Below are 16,840 nucleotides of genomic sequence, written 5' to 3'. Positions count from 1 at the left end.
TCCAGGAAAAATTATAGATTTATTAGAAAAAATATTTTTGTTAAAAACCAATTTCCCTAAAATTTGTTGAAATTTCTTGATTTCTAATGAGGTCAGGGTCCTTTTTTAAAAAGACTTCCTGTTTCAAAACCAATTTTATACGATTTTGCTTTCATCTTTTTTCCATCTTTTCATCTTGTATTTTCACAAAAATGTTTTCATCTTTTACCATAAAAAGCAGTTCATACAATTGTTATTTACTTAAATACTAATCATCTGTAACAGGCTTAAATATATTTTATCAATAGAAATACAGTAACTATAAATTAAGATTCTAAAGCTGGGAAATTTCTGTTGCATGATACATCTCATGAGAAATCTGACTATTAAAACTGAATCCTACATGATTCACAAGGTGTATATATGTTTTTAAAAGCTGAGACAATTCTCATATTCATGTTTTGCAACAGTCTGCTCTGGATTTGGCAGATAGAAAAAAAAAAAAAAACTTACTCAAAAGCAACATATGTCAGGAGGGTAGCTGCTGAAAAGATGGCAGATATTCCACACCCAATATAGGTAATGAAGGTGAGGACTTTAGTGTTTTTTGCATCCAACTGTGAGGCAGTTCCTTGAAGGTCCTACCAAAAACATGAGAAACAGCTGTAATAATCTCTTTTTATGAGAACGCTGTTTTGTTTTAGTAGAAGCTTCGTGACAACACTTAGAATCGCAACTCAATCTTAGGGGCTAACAACAACAGTGTAAATCAATACAGGCGGATCTCATTTTAAGTGTTTGCCTTTATTGCACTTCACAGACACTGCATTCTTTTTACATTGAAACATTACATTGAACATTTGTGGCAACTCTGAATTAAGACATTTTTCCAACATTTGCTCACTTTGGGTCTCATGTTGCACTTTGGGAATTCTCATCATATTTAAAACTTGTTCATTTCATTGTTATTATATTTGTTTTGGTGACCTGGGATCAGTGATCTTCGACGTCACTGCTTGATAAACTGAAGCTTAGACAATGGTGACCAATTTCTAGCAATAAAATATTTTAAAGTAAGGTATCTATATTGTTTTTTTTTTTCTTTTAGATATAATGACATTGCACATTCACAGGCTACAGTATTGTACAAACATAACTTTTATATGTACTGGGAAACCCAAAAATTTGTATGACTCATTTTATCTTGATATTTGCTTTATTGCAGTGGTCTGGAACTGAACCCACAAAAATATCTCCGAGGTATGCCTGTACTGAAATTTCCACTTATTGCACTCTTGTGGATCACTCCATGAAACAAAAATGTAGCATTATTGAGAGTTGCACATGGTTTTTTTATCATTACCCATTACCCAAGCTCTTTGCACATCAGTATAACTTGAAGAACAAAACCACTGGTTCCCCTAACAAAAACTGGAAAGGAGGTCATTGTCTTGCATTATAAATAACTAGACCCTTCCCACCATTTGCAGGGCTGGGGTCCCAAGCACAAATGCAAGCCACTGTGGCCCATGTGTCCAAGCCCTCAGGTGGGCCCTGGCTTCTTTGCTTGGTAGGGTGGGACTCATCCGAGACAGCCAGCGGCTGGCTGGCACGTGGCTGCCCAGTTCTAAGAATAGTGCTGAGGTTCTTACTGTGCTCATTGCGAAGCTTGGTACATATAAGGTCTTTCCTTTTCTTTTTTCATAAATGAGAAGCCACCAAGAGGTTTTTTTGGGGGGGGGGGGGTTGTCATAGTTTTTTTGATTTTTATATACTTGAAAAGCTGTTACTTAAAAGTGTTAGGGGTTGCACTTCCCTGGTGGTGCAGCAGATAAGAATCCACCTGCCAATGCAGAGGACACAGGTTCGATCCCTGGTCCAGGAAAACTCCACATGCTGAGGGGAGCTAAAGCCTGCGCTCTAGAGCCGACGCACTGCAACAAGAGAAGCCGCCAAAACGAGAAGTCCGCCAACAACAACGAAGACCCAGCACCGCAGAAAATAAATTTTTCTTTTTAAGTATTAGAGGCTGTTGTGATTAAAAAGAAGTAAGCATTTTTGCATGTGAATACAAAGCCTTCATTTCACTGGGCAGAAGGAGGCAGACGTGCAAGATTCAGGCGTGGTAGGAAAACCTTTCTTTTCTTCCTTAAATGGAGAATTGGACTAGGGATAAATCTTTGAGTTAAGACCACCTACTCTAGCCTTGGTTGGAGGAGAAAGGCATCTCCATTATACAGATGTTTGAAAACAGAGCCTTTTTGGAGAAGGAACATGGAATATCTGGTTTAAACTTTGAGGTCTTAAATTATGGGGGAAAAAAAAGTTTATAGGTTTTTCACTCTGTAATGTTAATTTTCTTTAATTGTCACCAAAATGTCAATAAAATCTGCTATTCATACAAAAACCTCCAGGAAGTCATTTTGTATGAGTGTATATCTATGTGAAACCACGAGTGTGACTTAATTCCAGGTTCAGTTGACACAGTGAGGAGCAGGTAACAGTACCTGTGTGATAGCAAGAAATACACAAAGTGATGGAATTCAGCAGACACAGGGACTCAGGGTCAGAGAGGACCATCCCTACCCACCTCTCCCAGGAACCCCTCAAACCACTGGGAGGACCTGAGATGCCCCTGGCACATGGGGTGTGTTTGAGCCAGGCCACTCGATTCACTGGTAGGTTACCCCGATCAAAATTCTGGTTACTCCAGGATTTGATGGAGCAGAGAAATATCCTGAGAACCTCCGAAGGACTCATTATTACCTCTTGAAAAACATACGGCTCTCCATTAGATGTGGTTGACTTGCAAGTCGTGATTAGAGCCACAGTTTAAAAATGTAAATTGAATAAAATAATGCTCTTTACGGTTACACATTTAAACACAATTCTCATGCTGTTTCGTACTTTTAAAGAATGAAGAATATGAAAATATTTGTTCCTCTGAACGAGCCAATATGAAAACATACTGATGTCAAAAAATATGAAAATCATGTTCAAATGTACAAATACATGTAACAGAGGATGTGAAAATGTTCATATGTTTGTAGATTAGGAGATATAGTTATGAATCTGGGGTATGTTTTTTAATTTCTCATATGGTGAATGTGTCATGGGGCAAAGTAGACTCAAGGAATATCTTACACAAGTGAATAAAGAGTCTGTACACCAAGAAAGACTCTTAACAATGTCTTGGTGGTCTGGAAATGCTGAAAGGATGTGGGCACATGACCAGAAAAGATAAATTCTGGAAAGTTTTTCTTCCAGAACTTTATAATCCTATAAAAGCAGCCACAATGGAAAATGGAAAAAAAGCAATGAAAAATGCACATACCCTTATACCTGTAAAACTAATTATTTCATCAAATGACAACAGAAAAAGTAATATAGAATTATAAATTCATAACAAAATATAAACAATACTTGAAAAAAAGTAATGGGAAGCCAAACTTTGGTTACTCATAAATCATCTCTGAACAGTGAACAGTATTATTGCTAGCTATTTATCTAATATTGATTTACAACACATACAATCCTGCTCACACACACACACAGTTAAATACTTCAAGGAATTAAGCTAAAGCTTGTATACCTAAATGATTAATGATGCAAAATCAGCATTTCATGAAAGAAAGATGCTGTCACTTTTCAAAAAAAATGAATACAGAAGAAAACAGGATTTTAAAAAACCATCTAGGGAAGACATGCTATAGTTTAATTGTTCATTTTCATGGTCTGTCAGTAAATGAAGACATTAATATTTGAGGAAAGTTAAAAAGTTATTTTCTATGATTGTCAGTCTTTTTAAATGCCACAGTCTTATCCTTCAGAGCTTTAAGTATTGGATTGTCAGGAAAATCACAACGGGCAGGGCTGCCTCATGACAAGGCCATTTATCAGTCCCTAGGCCAAGTAGATGCACGAGCCGTCACTGCACCCACAGCCCCTCGCGGCTTCCTCTCAGTCCCATTGGAAGTGGGTGTAAAGATTCAAGGGACAGACTGGATACACATGACCCGACCTCTGTGATTCAATTTGAAAAGCTTTACTGCCTAAGCACTCATTACTCCCATCTTCAATTAAAAAGCAAATGTGGTTTGATCCCTTTATGGAAACTATGCAGAAACAATGGCTCTGTTTGGACCTGGAGGGTGTATTTCATACCAGAAAGGTGTTTACACAAACACTAGCATACCAGATTATAAAATGAAGGTGTAAGTCTGTGGATGAAGTCATACAAGTTCCTGCTTGTATGACTCTCGAAAATTGACTCTTGAAAATTTGGTGGGCTGAAAAAACATACTGATGCTATCTAATTTCTGCTTAGAACTGTTGGACAGGCTGGTTAATGAGATAAAACCGGGGCCAGAGGAAAGAAGGCAGGAAGAAAGGGAGGAAGGTCTAGTTGTGAGAGAAATGTCACACCCATCATTTCTCTGGCAGGCCTCCACACTACCCTAGTTACTAGTCTTTGCTAATAGGCGTGATCTCCAGTTAGGGCTGCAGTCATTTGGGGTCACAGCTGGATCACCAGTACCTGGTACAAAGTTCCATTCAAACATACGCGTGATAATAAACTATAAGGTGATTTTTGATGAGACTTTTCACAGCTCACTTCCATGCTAGTAAAACCCAACATTTTCTCCCTCTTTAACTTTTCTCTCTCTCTCTCTCTCCCTCCCTCCCTCTCTCTCCCCATCTCCCTAACTTTCTCTGTTAATTCAAGGGTTTCACGGTGATTTTCTTGTTTCTGAGGTTATTTGTGATTACTGTTAATGCGCAGGGGGGCGGGTAGGGGGAACAGTATTCTTTTCTATACTTACCTTGCACATTTTAAACATATGATCTCTGCCAGTTAGATTCTTATTTAAGAATCAAGATTTCAGGCTATAGATGAAAATTATTAGGGAAAAATTTTCCCAAACACATAACCCATAAAGGCTGACTCACAAAAAGAAACACGCCTTCCACAATTATATCATTTCAAAATGAGTTTAGACGTTCCTCCCCTACCATGAGAACCCCAAAGTGGGTGAGGTGGTTACACAGGCAGACTGTCTCGTTGGCGTCTGAATCTTTGTGTGCAACACATCCTGAAGTGTTCCAAAATCCAGAACCTTCTGTGGGAAGAAATCAACAGTGTGAAAATGCCTGCGGGTCAGTTCCTTTCCCAGGATGGGGGAGCTTTCCCCTGGGGAACTGTGCCTCAGTCTCTTTTGCCTTGCAGTTTGTCTGCAAAACGGATACTGTTCTGAAAACTGCCAATACTTAGAATAATTTCGATTCCTGGATGTTACTGCAAGGTGGGCAGTTAGAGGTTAGGTGGTGGTTTTCAACTGTGTCCTATGGAAGTGCCTCCTCAGGAAGACTGCAAAAATGTCAATTTTTAAAATTCAAAATATATGGATATATATTTTACTTATTTAATGTATGCATATTGAGTATATCTATAAGACATATATAAGACATTCATTTAGTAGATTATATTTTATATAAATATATATTTAACATAAATATATTAATGCATGAATTGATAGATAATTTATTTAATATATTTTAAAGTCAATTTCCATAAAAAGAATATTCCTTTCCAAATATGTTACATACTAACAAAGTCTCTAGAGATCAATGCAATTTTTTACCCCCTTGGGTCAATCTATGTCTCTGGGAAGACATGAGAACAAAGGTCAGTTTCCTTGGAACATGCTATGAAGCACACAATAGTCATGCACAGAGACAGCTTACTGTAATGCCTTTACCACATCTTATATGACTTTCATGGTATGATATGGAATATGAATGGGACACATATAGTTGAAAAGTGTTTTAAGGCTACAAGGTGATATCATTTTTAACTATGTAGCGAGTAAATCAGAATCTTCTCAAACTGCAACCAGAAACCAAACAGCAACAAAAACTTTCCAGCTAGGATAAGGAGTATCATGAGGTTTGGGACACCTTCAGATCACATTTCTGAGAAGCAGCCTACACCAGCGCTGGTGTGACTGGGCCACTGTGGTCCCACTGCAGAGTCGCAGAACAGCAGGGGCATCCCAGGAGAAGATAACCAGGTGCGAGGTTTCCCCTCCCCTTCACAGACGTCACCACCCTTTACACCTAGTGATTTACCCCTTAATTTTGCCTTTCTCTCTCAACTGTAAAATGTCATTTTGGAGGCACTTCATTTCTTTCAAGTAACGTGTATCCATTATAACCATTCCTATAGTTACAGCCCTCTAATATGATATCCCCCCATAACCCATGGTCTGGAAACTAGATTTTAAATTGCATGCCTCGTGCACATCAAATAATCTCAGAAGTGTCCTAGAAGAAATGTGATCAAATGTATATTGACATTCATCTAAAAGGGGCAATAAAAATATATGCTATATTTTATAAATTACTGAAATTAGAGGTAGTTTTTTTTTTAAGTGTGCCTATTTCTTCTTGCAATGAATAAAAAGTTACTGAAATAAGAATTCTCTTCCCAAGCTACCTAAACTAAATTTTGCAGTTCAGTTGCCATCACACTTACATTGTGACTCACTCTGATCTGAGATGGAATTAAAGGAAATGGAGGTGTCTAACAAGGTTTAAAATTCAGTTGTTATTAAGACAGCCAATATTTTAAAACTTACCATTTTTGTTCAGATTCCAGAAGGCACAGATGGGATGAGCCACTGCCTATATTAACATAAGAATAAACATGTGAAACTGTGTTTAAAATAAATGAAAAAAAATCATACAATTTGAATATGGGAAATGAGTAAAAATGCTAAGGTTTTCACAAAGGAATAGATCACCATTAGCCACAGCAATATGATCCAAGAACAGCAGGCAGTTTAAGGGGTTTGCTCTCACAGACTTCAAATGGAAATCAATTATAGCTCCAAAGGGATCATCACCTTATCCATTTATCTGCAGGTTACTAATTATGTCTCATAATAAAGTGCAATTCTAAGCATTTAGCAAAGCTCTTTACAGTAAAATTTCACTTCATCTTCAAAATTCTCTTTTATTTCTAGATATATGCTCAAAAGAATCACAAGCAGGGACTCAAACAGATATTTACACAACCATGTTCAGAGCAGCATTATTCACAAAAGATGGAAGCAGCAAAAGTACCCATTACGAATGAATGGATAAGCAAAATGTGTGTGTGTGTGTCTGTGTGTGTGTGTGTATGCAATGGAATATCATCCAGACTTAAAAATGAAGGAAATTATGACACATGCTATCATATGGATAGAACTCGAAAATACCAAGTGAAATAAGCCAATCACAAAAAGACAAATACTGTATGATTCCACTTATATGAGATATCAAAATAGTCAGTTTCATGGAGACAGAATAGAAAGGAGGTTTCCGAGGACTGAGAGAGGAGGGATGGGAGGTGTTTCATGGGGACATAGTTTCAGTTGGGGAAAATGAAGAAGTTCTGGAGATGGATGTAGTGATGGTTGCAGAGAAGTGTGAATGTACCCACAGAACTGCACACTTAGTAATGGTTAAAATAGTATGTTATGTATATTCTACCAATACTTTGGCCACCTGATGCCAAGAGCCGACTCATTGGAAAGGACCCTGATATTGTGAAAAATTGAGGGCAGGACGAGAAGGGGGCGACAGAGGATGAGATGGTTGGATGGCATCACCGACTCAATGGACATGGGTTTGAGCAAGCTCCGGGAGTTGGTGATGGACAGGGAGGCCTGGCGTGCTGCAGTCCGTGGGGTTGTGAAGAGTAGGACACGACTGAGCTTATGGAACAACAACACATTCTACCACGATAAAAAAAATTCTTTATGGATGAAGGAGCTGAAACAAAGGAGGCCAAAGGGTAGAACAGGGAAGTCTCAGAGGGTTCCGTGACAAAGCAAGGCGAATTCTTAGTAGACTTCAATTCCAAGCCTTACTCCTTATCAGCCAGGTCACTTCCCGCCTGCCTTCCTGCCTGCCTAATAGTCAAACCGTGACTGGGAGCCTCTATAAAACAGGGGAACACTGTGGTTAGGCCACTGAGGACAATAAGAACCCCCACATAATTTTATCAAATAAACAGATGAAGCAGGAAAAAAAAAAAGCAACATGTGCCAAGGTTTTAGACAAGCACTAACCTCTCAAAAAAAATAAGCCAACTCTCTCCTGTTTCTCCCATTTCCCTTCTGCTTTCCCAGCTTCAGTCATCTTTGACTTTAAAAGGGCTTCCCTGATAGCTCAGCTGTAAAGAATCCGCCTGCAATGCAGGAGACCCTGGTTCGATTCCTGGGTCAGGAAGATCCATCCCCTGGAGAAGGGATAAGCACTCCAGTATTCTTGCCTGGAGAATTCTATGGACAAAGGAGCCTGGTAGGCTATACTCGCAAAGAGTCGGATACAACTAAGCGACTTTAACTTTCACTTGACTTTAAAAAGACAACAAAAACCTTGAACGACACAGTTGTGCACTGTGTCTAGATCTAATTTAGCTGAAGTACTGGGCTGGCCAAAAAGTTTGTTCAGGTTTTTTTGTAAGATGCACAAAAATACAAATGAACTTTATGGCCAATTCAATAATTATTTGTTGTTGTTGTCCCGTGGCTCAGTTGTGTCTGACTCTTTGCGAACCCGTGGACCGCAGCAGGCCAGGCCTCCCTGTCCATCACCAACTCCTGGAGCTTGCTCAAACTCAGGGCCGTTGAGTCGATGATGCCATTCAACCATCTCAATCTCTGTCGCCCCCTTCTGCCCTCAATCTTTCCCAGCATGAGGATCTTTTCCAAGGAGTTGGCTCTCCGCATCAGGTGGCCAAAGTATTGGAGCTTCAGCTTCAGCATCAGTCCTTTCAATGAATATTCCTTTCAATGAATATTCTTTCAGTGATTTCCTTTAGGATTGACTGGTTTGATCTCCTTGCTGTCCAAGGGACTCTTAAAGAGTCTTCTCCAACACCACAGTTTGAAAGCATCAAATCATATGTCGTTTCTTAAAAGGAGTGGTTCTTTCCTTCACTCTCACTCCTCTGCAGATGACTGAATCCTAGAAAAGACTAAATTTCCCTCCCTCATCCTACTGCCATCATCTGCTGTGACATTATAGGACTACCGGACTAGCTGGTTTCCCCATTGTGGAAACCTACAATGTACAAGTTACTTCTAACCATGTTTTAAAAGATGCCTCAGAGTTCTACGAAACAGTCAGCCTCTGCCCCATGGCTGTCTGCAGCTTTTCTTTACCTGAGTTCTTGTGTGTTTGATCCTTATCTGAACAGGATCCTTCAGATCCTGGATAGTAATGTTTCCAACACTGCACGCCATCACATAGCTCACTAAGGTGCTTTTCTTGGTTCCTACATCCTTTTAAAGAAAAAAAAAAAAACTGTGTATTAGTCAGAAGTACACCCTTTTATTTTATTTTGGTGTTCCAAAGTAAGCAATCTGTCAGCACTTCTTACACTTAAGATCTTCAGTTATAGAACATCCTGTTTATAAGATCAAACTGCTAGCTTTCCTGAAAGAGCTCTGCTATTTCCCTTATTATAATAAATACATTGAAGGAATCTGAGAGCCAATGCTGCAAGATAATGTTCATAAAACTTCATTCTTGATTGCTGTGACTGATGTCAGCCAGTTAACATCTGAAACAATGCAAACTCACAAATAATATACACTCATAAAAAGTTGCGAGACAGTTAGATCATTTCCCTACCATAAAAAATAGATGAAGCTGTTTTCCTCTAAAGAAATAACAAGGAAATACGGTGTGAAAAATAAAAATCAATTCATCTTTCAGGTTCGTGACAACAGTCTTGAGTGTTTACTAGAAGTGAAGTGAGTGAAGCGAAAGTCGCTCAGTCGTGTCTGACTCTTTGCGATCCCGTGGACTGTAGCCCACCAAATTCCTCTGTCCACGGAATTCCCCAGGCAAGAATACTAGAGTGGGTTGCCATTCCCTTCTCCAGGGGATTTTCTCCACCCAGGGATGGAACCCGGGTCTCCTGTACTGCAGGCAGATTCTTTACTGTCTGAGCTTCTAGGGGTGCCCGAGTGTTTACTAAAGTGAAGTGAAGTGAAGGTCGCTCAGTCATGTTTGACTCTTTGTGACCCTATGGGCTACAGAATCCATGGAATACTCCAGGCCAGAATACTGGAGTGGGTAGCCTTTCCCTTCTCCAGGGGATCTTCCCAATCCAGGGATAGAACCCAGGTGGCCCGCACTGCAGGCAGATTCTTTACCAGCTCAGCCAACCAGGGAAAGCTGAGTGTTTACTAATGTAAACCTAAATGTAATTCTACTGGATTAAAACTCCACCGGAACTTCTACCATCTCCGAATGTACAGCTGGTGGCTACCACTTCTGTAGCTACCACTTCAAAGTTAAGGTTGCCAGGAAATCAAATTAATGAATCTGTGCTGCAAAATGCCTGGGAACAATAGATTATCATCACTTTCTCTTTTCCTCTGTATTTCTTGTTGAACCTCCTCAATTTCTCTATTACAGCTTGTAAATCAGCTCTTTTGGAATAACTACAGGATTCCTTCAATGCTACCTAGTTCTCAGCACCCAGAATATAGCTTTTGGTTAGGTTTGTGTGCTCTCTTTCAATAAAGGGGGCTATGGTTTGGAGATACGCAGCCTTTCCGGTAAAAAGGAGGGGTGGGAGAAATTGAAGAGACTGACACATATACACTATTGATACTATGTATAAACTAGACGGCTGATGGAAACGTACCGTAAAACTCAGAAAACTCGACTTAATACCCTGTCCTGCCTTAAATGAGAGCGAAATCCAAAAGAGAGGGGATATGCATACATATATAGCTGATTCATTTTGCTGAGCAGTAAGACTTCCCTGGTGGCTCAGATAGTAAAGAATCTGCCTGCAATGCAGGAGACCTGGGTTCAGTCTCTGGGTGGGGAAGATCCCTTGGAGAAGGGAATGGCTACTCACTCCAGTATTCTTGCCTGGGGAATTCCAGGTACAGAAAGGAGCCTGGTAAGCTACAGTCCATGGGGTCACAAAGACCTGGACAAGACTCAGCAACTAACACACAGAGAGGCTAACATGGCCCCAGGCTTCCCTGATGGCTCAGACGGTACCCAGCAGAGCTGGGTTCAATCCCTGGATTGGGAAGATCCCCTTGAGAAGGGCATGGCAACCCACTCCAGTAATTCTGCCTGGAGAATTCCATGGACACAAGAGCCTGGCAGGGCTACAGTCCGTGGGTCACAAAGAGTCAGACAAGACTGAGTGACTAACACTTTCACTTTTCAGAGGTTAATACAACATTGTAAAGCAACTATACTGCAATCAAAATTAATTAATAAAAAAATACTCTTACTCTGTTCCCTTTGTGAGGGGAGTAGCATTAGAACCTTCCATGTTTTTCAGGCTTCTATAAACTTACTTTAAAAACCAAACATATGTTTCCTAACAATGTCGAGGACTGGGAGATGCCAAAGGAGAAGGAAGTGATCACGTGAGAAGAAGAAAGAGACTCAAAATGAAACAGTGACTGATCTTATAACACTAGGACTTCCTCCTGTGCCCCCCTCTCCTCTCAGTGACCTCTTCTCCCACTATTCACATCATCCAAAACCTACTGCATTTGTTTGTATTATTATTATTTGCTGGGGCTTGGCAGGTACACTTGGAAGTATGTGGGATCTTACTTCCCTGATCAGGGATTGAACCCAGGCTCCCTGCATTGGAAGCGTGGCATCTTAACCACTGAACTACCAGGGAAGTCCTCTCCTATTATTTTAAAAGGTGCCATTGTTACACGTCTCCAGTAACTTTAACAAATGCATTTTTAAGTGTTTGTAGCTATTAAATCCTTCAGAGCAATTGCATGTAATTACATTCTTAATTTACTCCAAAATTGTACATAGCTTGTTCTTAAAGCATTTGCTGATAACATTTTAAAGCGTTTTGAGTTAATGACTATAAACAGTTCCATGTTCCTCCTTTTACTTCCCCGTAGCCTCCTTTGCCATTGTTCTCAACGTGACGCAGTGAAAAACACCTCTACTGCCTTTCAAACTTGCAGATAGGTCACACTGTTTGATAGACACAGGTATCCTCAATTTAACAGATAAAACTTTTACTGACAGGGCTCAGTGAAACTGCTCAAAATGAGCTGTACTTTCAAAGGCAACCAGAGGTCATCAGTGTTTGCTGGCAGGGGACTTTCTAGTATTTGGAAAGGATGCCAATAAAAACGACAATATGTGATCAGCACAATGCCACACTACTCGGGGGATGTGGGAAGGCCAAAGGCCATTTGAAATACTAATGGGAAAACTGATTAAAGCCAAGAATGCTGCTCATTATGTAAACAGTGCTTCCCGCTGATTCAAGAAAAAAACCTTTCCTTTGGCACACAATTTCTTTAACTCTGAAGATCTAAATTGCTGGAGAGCATAAAATACTTAACAAAAGAAATAAGAAATAATAACTGCTCCACAAATTCCATTTCTAATTGCATCACGCAAGTCTTAATCTGATTTATTCAAAAAACTTCAATGAACACATCTTATTAATAAGCATATGATTATCAGAAATAAAGTATTTAAAGTTATGTTAAATAACTTTTTAAAATATAGTAGATTAATTTTTCTATATCTCTTGACATATTTTCAAGAAACCTGAACTTTTATCTTTCGTTTTAAGCAAGGAAACTATTTCTGATTGAAAAATAGTAAGTTAATGAACACTTACCTGGAAAAGTCCAGTTTTATTGAAGAAAGTAAATTGTGCTCTTTTAACTAATACAGAATCTTCTTCACTTAGGTTCTCAAGTAAGTTCGGAGGCAAAATGACAGAAGCTAATGGATCCACTTGTCCAGTCTTAAAATCCATCTGTCACACACACAGACACCAGTTGAGTAATTATATTTAAATTGCAATGATAACTTTACTCCCTAGGACAGTAACTGCCGTCATCAAAACTCAGCCTGGTCTCCTCTTTACCTCGACCACAGTCTCTGCCCTCCGTACAAGTCCCTTAAGGCCTGGATCTTATTTGAGTTTTACAAATGTGGCAAAACAAGAAATGTACTGAGTTTACCTCAAACCGAGAAATCTACAAATCAGTTGACATTTTCAAATATAAAGATTAGATTTGTACTTAAAAGATTTTGTGTTTTTCTCAAAACACACTGTGAAAAAATAACTACCAGAAAAAAAAAAAAAAAAAAAAGGCTGGAGCTCATTTGTTTTATGGCTAAGAATGAGTATCTTTTCACTGAGGAAGCAGCTGAAGTTTTATGAGCGTTCTTGGGTACCATTTTTCCTGAACCAACAGATTACGCAAAAGAGTGTTTTCCTGCAAATGGACCTGAAATGAGAATGACGCTGACTGCTTTTTAACTCTTAAAATGTGAAACAGAATTACTCCAAAAGAGCCGCTGGTCCAAAGCAGAAAGTTCTTCCTTATATACAGATTTTTAAATATTCTATCTTGAATTATCTCCACAGTTAAGAAGCATGACAGGCCAGCCGTTTAGATGTCAAGCGTGATGTTTCAATCATTTCATTTGCCCATGTGGCTAACACTGTCTAGTACATAGGAGGAACCTAACAATTATTTGCTAAAGTGTCACTTGAACAGGTCAGAGAGGATCTCCATCAATCTGGCCCTGAATTTCTTGTTCAGCCTCATTTTCATCTGCCATTCTTAGCCTTCTATATCACTGTTTCTCAAAATACAATCCTCACACCAGCAGTACTAGCAAATACCCAGGAACTTGTTAAAAGTGCAAACTTGGGAGATCCACTCAGGGCCCTAAATTAGAATCTCCGGAGATGGGACCCAGAAATTTTTTTTATTTATTTATTTTTGGCTCTGCTGGGTCTTCATTGCCGCACAGACTTTCCTCTAGCTGGGGCAAGCGGCGGCCACTCTCTAGTGGTGGTGTGTGGGCTTTTTGCGGTGGCTTCTCTTGGGTTCTTTGGTAGCTCAGACAGTAAAGAATCTGCCCGCATGCAGGAGATGCAGGTTTGATCTGTGGGTCGGGAAGATCCCCTGGAGAAGGGAAAGGCAACCCACTCCAGTATTCTTGTCTGGAGAATTCCATGGACAGAGGAGCCTGGCGGGGCAAAGAGTCAGACACGACTAAGCAACTTTCACTTTTCACTTTCTCTTATTGCAGGTTTCAGTAGTTGCAGCACATGGGCTCAGTAGTCGTGGCTCCCAGGTTCTAGAGGACAGACTCAATAGTTGTGGCACACAGACTTAGCTGCTCTGCTTCATGTGGGACTTTCTCAAACCAGGGATCAAACTTGTGTCTCCTATATTCTTTATCACTGAGCCACCAGGGAAGCCCCAGCAATCTGTTTTGGTAAGTTCTCTAGGTGGTTATAAGGTAATAGTTTGAGAAATACTGGCAAAGAGAACACACCATGCATCTTCCCATCATTGGGTCTTTAAAAAGGTCTTTCTTCTGACTAAAGGAAAGTGAAAATCACTCAGTCGTGTCTGACTCTTTCCAAACCCATGAACTATACAGTCCATGGAATTCTCCAGGCCAGAATACTGGAGTGGGTAGACTTTCCCTTCTCCAGGGGATCTTCCCAACCCAGGGATCAAACCCAGGCCTCCCGCATAACAGGCGGATTCTTTACCAGCTAAGCCACAAGGGAAGCCCGAGAATATTGGAATGGGTAGCCTATCCCTTCTCCAGGGGATCTTCCCAATCCAGGAATCAAATCGAGGTCTCCTGCATTGCAGGTGAATTCTTTACCAACTGAGCTATCAGGGAAGCCCTTTCTTCTGACTAAACTAATCCCATATCCCACTTCCAGTAGGGTGGTACTCACTCATAGTTTAACATTTAATTCCACTATCACCTCCTGGAGAAGGTAAGCTGAAAGTATACCTCCTCCCTGAGTCCACATGCCTTATGGCTACTGCTGTTATTAATCTTAGTCAGCCTTCAGACTTACCTTCCATCCCTAGAACCAAGATCTCCTTGCCGTAGCAACTAGCAGAAGATCAGAGATTTTTGTCTAATTGATTACAGAAACCAATAACTTATTACCTGGAAGTATGATTCATTATTGCTTGGAAGTCCAATGCTAAAATTTGAAATTTCATTGGTCTCTGGGGACACAGATGATACTCCAAGAGCCAGATTCCGAGTTGTGATATTCACATGTGTTGTGCTCTGTAGGTCTATCTTGAAGGCCAATTCATCGATTGTTTTTAAAGCTCTAAAGAAATAACAATAGCACTGTTAAGGAACACATTTTAGATACCTGCGCACATGTGATTTCCTGCAGGACAAAATACCAACCAAATAAAATCATCCTTAAATCTTTTGATCTCAAAAAAAATTTTTTTTGACCTTAATATGAATACGCATTAAGTTAATTACTTCATGCCACAATAATATCAGTTAAAACACTGAATTCTAGAGATAAACTTGAAGAGAAATATATGCTTTACGGAAAAGCAACAATAAAGCTATCTTAAACAAATACTCCGTTTTTCATCTATTTTAGCCTTTCTTTCCTCATACGAAAAATTCTCTTCCTACTTTATACTGAATGAGAATCAAAGGAAGTAATATAATAAAAGTATTTTTTGAATTGCAAGACCCTGTAAAAAAAGTTTGTAATTATTATTTGCATAAGGTAAGTTAGAGAATACATTCAAACAAAGATAAAATTTTCATCAAAGAAATCTGGTTGAAAGAAAATAGAAAAAATATCTTAGTATGCATGCATGCTCAGCTACTCAGTCATGTCCTGCTCTCTGTGACCCCACATACTGCAGCCGACCAGGCTCCTCTGTCCATGCAATTTTCCAGGCAAGAATACTGAAGTGGGTTGCCATGCCCTCCTTCACGGAATCTTCCCGACCCAGGGATTGAACCTGTGTCCCCCACATCTCTTTCACTGGCAGGCAGATTCTTTACCCCTGAGCCATCTGCGAAGCCCAAATATCTTACTATTAACATATTAAATGAAATAATTGGATATAAATTGAATTATGTAAAAATAGGTGTATTTCACCCTTCCCTAGGCATTTTCATTTCAGAAGTGTAACAGTCACACAGTAGCGGCTGTTTTGTGTCTCAGTCCATAGAACAGTAGCCAACAATGACCACATCATACCTAAAAGATGTCAGCTGAGTGTTTGCTAAGTATCTCCTTTGCAAGCAAAAAGTAGTGTCATACATTTATATATATATAATATATTCTAAATATAAAAATACATATTTATGCTAAATATATAAATATACACAATTTATCTTTTGAATTTACACCAGTTAACATTTTTCACATGAAAAAAGGAAATACCAATAATGTCTTTCTGGGACTATTTACATTACCTAGCCAGGAGGGCAACCCTAATCAATTTGTAAATTATTTTCTCAAAAAAAAAAACAAAACCCACAGAATTTTGAAGTACATTTTGTGAATGATCTTGGGAATTATCAATGGATCTTCTAGAGATTTGAAGTTTGAAAGCTGGGCACTGAGCATTCAGATCTGTGAGAAACTACATAATACCACATATATCCAGTAAACATCACTCTCTGGAAGAAATACAAACAAACTTACTCAGAAGACGACTCAAGCAAATCACTGTCTGGGCTGGTTAAAATATTAGAAAATATATTCATTAAGGTTGAGCCAAGCGTTATATCAATGTTTTCTTCTTTATTTACAATCCTTTTGACCTGTTCTACGATGCTGGTGATATTGGCTGAGCTTAATGGCTGCCCGTCACTAGTTAAATTTAAAATCTCATTGGCAACTTCATTTGCTTCCCCTAAAAATATGACAGAAGAACAACATACAGTTTTATGTGTGTATCCTGAGCAGTTCTAGGAATCCAAAACATAGTATAACATTTCACTTCCAGTAAAGCAG

General features: G+C 39.3%; 1 protein-coding gene across 9 annotated transcripts in view; it reads right to left on the bottom strand.

The window, feature by feature from the left end:
• ADGRG6 (adhesion G protein-coupled receptor G6) overlaps window positions 1-16,840 on the bottom strand; it is a 153,908-nt gene that overhangs the window by 30,278 nt on the left and 106,790 nt on the right. For all 9 annotated transcript variants that reach the window (XM_043888669.1, XM_043888676.1, XM_043888675.1 and 6 more), the window contains 7 exons: window positions 16,529-16,739; window positions 15,001-15,172; window positions 12,680-12,820; window positions 9,195-9,314; window positions 6,618-6,663; window positions 4,993-5,099; window positions 493-620 (listed from right to left, as the gene is read on the bottom strand). In XM_043888669.1, coding sequence (XP_043744604.1) covers window positions 493-620; window positions 4,993-5,099; window positions 6,618-6,663; window positions 9,195-9,314; window positions 12,680-12,820; window positions 15,001-15,172; window positions 16,529-16,739 — 925 coding nt within the window. The remainder of the gene's footprint in view (window positions 1-492; window positions 621-4,992; window positions 5,100-6,617; window positions 6,664-9,194; window positions 9,315-12,679; window positions 12,821-15,000; window positions 15,173-16,528; window positions 16,740-16,840) is intronic.

The sequence above is a fragment of the Cervus elaphus genome, chromosome 26, assembly GCF_910594005.1.
Source record: "Cervus elaphus chromosome 26, mCerEla1.1, whole genome shotgun sequence".
Classification (NCBI taxonomy): domain Eukaryota; kingdom Metazoa; phylum Chordata; class Mammalia; order Artiodactyla; family Cervidae; genus Cervus; species Cervus elaphus.
The sequence above is the reverse complement of the archived record's forward strand: the minus strand, read 5'-3'. Positions and strand labels throughout refer to the sequence as shown.